Source organism: Buceros rhinoceros, unplaced genomic scaffold, assembly GCF_000710305.1.
Source record: "Buceros rhinoceros silvestris isolate BGI_N320 unplaced genomic scaffold, ASM71030v1 scaffold22425, whole genome shotgun sequence".
NCBI classification, from domain to species: Eukaryota; Metazoa; Chordata; class Aves; order Bucerotiformes; family Bucerotidae; genus Buceros; species Buceros rhinoceros.
This window is the reverse complement of record NW_010413706.1, coordinates 4,276-10,422: the sequence shown is the minus strand read 5'-3', so window position 1 is coordinate 10,422 and position 6,147 is coordinate 4,276. Positions and strand designations below refer to the sequence as shown.

General features: G+C 38.4%; 1 protein-coding gene across 1 annotated transcript; it reads right to left on the bottom strand.

Annotated features, from left to right (window-relative positions):
• Positions 1 to 413: 413 nt before the first annotated feature.
• Positions 414 to 1,663, bottom strand: HS3ST1 (heparan sulfate (glucosamine) 3-O-sulfotransferase 1). Its single transcript, XM_010136862.1, has one exon. The coding sequence runs from the start codon at positions 1,615 to 1,617 to the stop codon at positions 670 to 672; it is 948 nt and encodes a 315-aa protein (XP_010135164.1). The 5' UTR covers positions 1,618 to 1,663; the 3' UTR covers positions 414 to 669.
• Between the last annotated feature and the right edge of the window lie 4,484 nt (positions 1,664 to 6,147).

The following is a 6,147-nucleotide window of genomic DNA, read 5'->3' as shown; positions in this document are numbered from 1 at the left end:
TCTGTCATGAAACTTGCAGTGTACTGCCAAAAAAATTGAGGAGCACTTGTTACAACAGCAAATATGAAAGTAGGTACAGCAGTTAATACATCATATTACACAGAGACTTCCACTGTCCTTTGGGTGTGCATGTCCCAACATGTATAAGTATCACCACTTTATCAGGAAATCATTTTCTAAAGCAGGATGGAACAATTTGCTAACAGCAGCAACATTTTCAAAAGAAAAAGAATTTATTAAACCACATTTAAAGCAAGAAAAATGGAAATGTAAATTTTAGCATACTCATTAGCAATTAGAGAAGAAAGTCCAGAATACTCAAGAAAGGCCATAGTATTCAAATAATTCTGAAGACTTCTGTTGAAATGAACTTCTTATTTATTAAAAAAACAATGCATTCTCCAGACAGCATCTTCTGCAGTGAAATAATTTAGTTTCTTCATATAGACACATCTTACACAATGTTAACAACCATGAAAAACAATACAAAATGCTTTCAAATTTAACAAGTAGAAAAATATAACTAGTATATATGGCAATTGTGAATCTAATACTGTACAGAAGTATTTATGGATTTTACAAATAAATTATAGCTTAAATGCCCTTTTTAAAATTTCTAAATGTACACTGGAACATAGGTTCTGAAGCTTACCACTAACTCTCCACAAATTAGTGCCAGTCAAATGTTCTGCCAACAAGCTCAAAAAATTTCTTGTTGGGTTCATGGAAATATTCATGCAGTTTCTCAAGTAACCGGGTATCTATTTGTGGGTGTGCTCGTCCTTTTGACTCATGTAAACAACGTTCTCTGCCACTATCCCGTAGGCAGTAGAAGCCTTTAGTCTTATTGAAATAAAAGTTTGAAGCATTTATCTGTGGTGATAACTTCAAAAATCTCTCCACCTTCTCGACTTCTGGGAAGGGGTCTTTGATTAGTTTATCTCCATCTACAATGTGGATATGATCAAGAGGAAAATACTTCAGCCAGTTTTGCATGTGAATGTAGTATAAGCTTCTGTTTATTGCCTTGTAGTCCACGTTGAGTTCACCATCTTTAACCAGGAATTGTTCGATGGATGGATACGGTTTGTGCTTCTGCATATGATTATAGAACACTTGGGTGTAATCTGATAGTACTCTCTCACTTGGATCTCTTAAAATAAGGAGTAGTCTCATTGATTGGTTCATATTATAAACTCTTTCAGGCACTTTAGGTGATGTGAAATATGCTGGAGTTTTTTCCACGGTGATCTGATGAGAGTAAGAGAATGGCATTTGATTAATATACCACTGCAATCCATTTCTGTAATGATCTTCCCAGTCGAAGAAGTGAACTTCATTTTCTGCTGCTGCAATATCTGGATGGAGACTCAGCATCTCCAACAAAGCTCTTGTTCCACCTTTTCTTACTCCAATTATGATAGTATGTGGCAGCTGCTGGCATGATCCATTAGAATGGATGTTTTCCTTGAAGTCATTTTTCTGAGATGTTTTCTTTAAAAGGTCTCTCTGCACAGACTGAGAAGAAGTCTCAGCCTTCGTATTTATAGCTGGTCTGGAAGGCACTATCTGAGGTTGAACAATAAGCAACACAGCTCCCAGCAGAAAAGCTGCCATGACAGAAGTTCTTAGCCTGGTTTCACTCAAGCAGGTAATGGGACATAGACTGATCTCCACAGAGAACAACCTTTAAAAGCTGTTTTTGTTTTGCTGAGTGAGCTTGTATTTCTCAAACAGAAACTTTGCTGAAAGAGGGAAAAGAAAAAGAAGCACATTATCCTATTCTCAGACATATCTCTACTAAAGACACATTGCAAGTATCTTTTGTTTTTCATAACTGAACAAACTTCTTTAGCTTTCCCAACTCTAGGCTCATAGATCATTTGGTATAATTAAATTCTTTAAGAGACAGGCACATACAATAATGCTATGAGAAAATTATTTTCAGTCATCAGAAGACATTAACATTCTGAATCTTTCTCTTGCACCCAAGACTCATCTGGAGTATTATTTTTTATTATTTTTAAAAATCTAATTTCATTGGTGTTGAACCACAATCACAAGAAAATTAAGTGTGGGTTTTTTTTTTTTATCTGCAAGAATACATTTATCTTAGAAACAAAATATAAAAAAGAAACAGCGTGGACTGGACTGAGAGAGCATTCCTAAAATCTGAGGGCCTTGTAGGAAGTCTGGGAATAATAGTCTTCTAAAGGACGATGTAACAGCAACCTTAGAAGGAAAGCCTCCTGGGGAAAAGGCTGCCCAACCATGCGAGGGTAACATTCCCCTAGGAAGAAGTCAAGAGCAGCTCTGGGTGAGTAGCAGAGCAAGGAAAAGTTGAATTTTTGTATCATTTACGTGAAGTTCACACTTGCTTTGTGTTAGGGTTGCTAAGGATAGAGTCAGGTGGTACCCACTCCGGCCCCACAAAAGGTAAGATAATGAAACCATAAAATGACTGCATCAACAAAACACTAAAGGAGCTGTAGTTCCAGTCTTGATACTCAGGAAAGAAAATACACAATGGATACTTTTGGAGGTCATCTTGAGAGTTAGCCAGCAAGCTGCTGTGATGTAAACAACTACCTTTACACTATATCAAAAGACTACCAAATACCTCCACTGAACTCCATTTAAAGGTCAGGGTGTTTCTAATGCAATGTTTGAAGTGAAATCTTAATGGCCTCACACACCGCATAGCTGTTGGATTGTCAAGCTATGAGCAGGCTGCGTATACAAGCTCCCTAAATTAAGATGCCTTTCAAAGACTTTATAACCTCAGTGGAGGGCTGGTGTAAATATGATTTTGGTATTGTCTAACTCCATTTAAAAGCGGAAGCCATGGCGGCAGAGCACCTGACTGCTTTGCCTTAGTAGGCTACTGTAATTATGAATTTAAGCTTGGAACAGCGGGTACTATACAGGCTAACAAGGTCTGAAATATGAACAACCCAAGGAAACGCAAGGGCTAGATTTTGGAAATTCTCCAGAGAATCTGAAAAGAAACTAATGACTTTTCCACACTAAGGTAAGTCCCAGTGCAACAAGGACTAATGATGTGTTTCTAAGTGATCTAGAAAGTTCTGTTTGATAGCTTTGCATTTACGGAGGTCATAACTCCATCCTGAATGGAGCAGGTCAGCTTCCTGGTGTTTGCTACTGATTATTACTTTTATGCTTTCCCTTTTTCTAATCACTTTTAAAGGGCTACAAGGCAGCAATATTGTTAGGAGGCAGAAAGGCTGGGAGGGGAGGAAAGCAAAAAGTGTTGTGATAGATGCAAAGTTAAAAGAGTGTGTGCTTCCCTATATGCCTGCAGGCTTTGAGCTCATGGGCATGCCCTATCTTAGGCAGAAGGTCATGCCCTGGGCTGTTCTGTGATGTGTGAACTGAGGCAACTTTGAGAAGAATTTGTTGGTTTTCCCTTTGAGATCCCTGTTAAGTTTTATCTGTCTGAAAGAGCTCCATTTTGGCTGGCATCACCAATCTTCTCTCTTTTCCTGTCCTCACTATTCCTGTTAATCTTTCTCAGCTTAGATTAAGCTTCAGTTTTAACCAGAAATAATCTTAATTGTTAGTCCTACACTGAGGGATGTTAGTGGGAGGATACTGAGTGATAGAAAATTCAATACAGGTAAATTCATGGAGGATGTTCCCACTGAGCCACGCTGCCACTATATTCAGCAGCCATGTGAGCAAATGGTACAGCACCAGCTGGACTGGATCAGTGACTGGGGGGCAGCTCAGCACCTAAGAGCAACAAAACCTCAACTCTTGCTGAATTTTAAGGTCACAGATTAAAGGAATAGCCACTTACTCCAGAGTATATTTTAAGTCACTAGCTCCATAAATAGTAAGTCTGAGTTGTTGTCTTAACACCTACTGGAAAAGCGTAATAGGATTCCAGTGAGGAACAGGTTGAACTGTTGTTTAAAGAAGTTAATTTAAAGCCTGATGGTAGCAGCCCTTATTTCACAGTAGTCATATTAAAATATGCTATGCTAATAGCCAAGTTCTGTCTGACTCTGGAAAGATTAACTTTTAGCTGCTGGTCTCAAGCATTGGTGACAACACACCGCTGGGATTTTTTTTTTTTAAATGAACTATATATGAATTCATTTGGACTGTTAATTTTTAACTCATAGTTTGCATACTACTCAGTTGCCAACTTTTTTTTATTCAAGCCTCCCTGTGGCTGAGTATAGCATGGGAATGTTTGGAGGAAATAAGAGACACAGCAAGGCATTTCTTGACTGCTGTTTTACTCTTGTTTTGGCTAGCATTGCTCTTTGAAATCAGACTTGTGGGATACTACAGGTGTGGTACCAAGGGCCTCACATCAGATAGCTTTCTGAGCCCCAGTTGGAGCTCTGCCTCAGTGTCTTCCCATTCTTAACTGAAATACTCTTTGGGAATTAGCTTTTTCTAAATAAACAAAAGCAATTGTTTTCTGTTGCAACATGAGACCTCAGAATAACATGGAAGTATCTTCTGTTACAGACACACAGAACGTCATTGTTCCTCCCCAACTATTCGTTCAGGTGTGCATCAGGTGTTCTTACACTGCAGAACACTGCTACACTATGTGTAGAATTTACTGTCTACATGCACCCAATGAAGCATATCAGTAATTATGCTATTTGAAGTACCTGTATGCCACTGCTGCAAGCAATAACGCTTTGTCCAACATTCTTTTGTTTCTCTCTAACTCTATAGGTTTCTTATCCGGATCAATTATTTTATTGTGTTAGACTATGGACAAACTACGTGCCTCTAAATTTTGTACAAAACATACGTTGTGTGGGCAAAGTAGTGTCCAAGAATAAAACAGCATATAAACTGGTTGTCATTCTGCTTTCTTCTCTTCTGTCCCCTTTAATGCTTTACGCAGATCTGCAGTTTGGCAGCTAGAATTACAGTAGTTTCTATAAAATGATGCAAACATGTATTCCACAGCTTCATAATTTGCGGGTCCACAAAACTGTTTCAACAATAATAAGCATGCACTGAAGAGTTTATAGCAGCCGCTCTGCCAAATTACTTTTCTGCTTTAAGAATTCTCTTCACTGCCTCCGCAAGTCATGCAGAGCATACATGACTTCACTCAATGACTTTGTATTCCAGATTAGTACAAAAATTTAACTGAGTCAGTACTATTGTATTTGCTACAAGTAAACGAGCAAGTTGGTAAAAGAAACACAGTTTATGTTAAATGGTGCTTTGAAGATTATACCAAGGCTTTTCAAAAGGTCTGATTGCTTTTGCTTAATCTTTTCTTCAGCTTTCTCCAATTAATTAATAAAAAGTGCCATACCATTTATTCAAAAAGATTCATTGTGGACATTGCCAATCAAATCAGCTTTCATGATTAATACCTCTTCAAAAGTAATAGTAACCTGGAAATAAATGGAAGCTTTTCTCAGTAAATGCAGAATGAGGGCCACAGCTGCCATATTTCATTGGCTTTTAACCATATTACAGTGGTCTTTGAAAGATGTGTCACTATTTTATGACTTCCATCTCTTACAACATTACCAAGGTATTTTAATGCCTTGGTATGTTTACCCTCACTCAATGGCATGGGCTAAACTTCCTAGATTATATATAATTTTTAGTTTAACTAGCATTAACAAAATAAGGTAGTTTTTGCCTGGACTGATAGCTTCATTTTTGCTGGGGGTGGGAAGGGGCTGGATTTAGCTCTGAACTGTTAGAAGAGATTTTGAATTAGCTGCCTAATCCAGTAGGAGGTAACGTAAGGAATGTCTGTAGGGCAGTCAGTAAGCATCAGGCAGAGTCTGCTGGCAAAACTGACAAGGGAATACTTCACAAAAAAGCCCACAGCAATACACTTAGAGGTTTACCAGAGCTAATGGGATACAGTTACTATCAGGACAGTGACTAAGAGAAGCAAGACTATATCCTTGCCATGAACACGCAGGTGACTTCTCCTCTATTAAAGGGAAACGGTGTTTCTGTAGTTCTCTAGGGGCTGAGGATGAACAGGTTAAGTTTCAGGTGTCCTCTCTTTCTCTCCTTGCAGAACTGACGCCCTTCATTGGGGAGACCTTTGCCCAAGCATCTAGAAAAAGCACAGTCTGGCCTGAATGAGAACTATAGATCAGTTGCTAAAGTCTGTCTCTA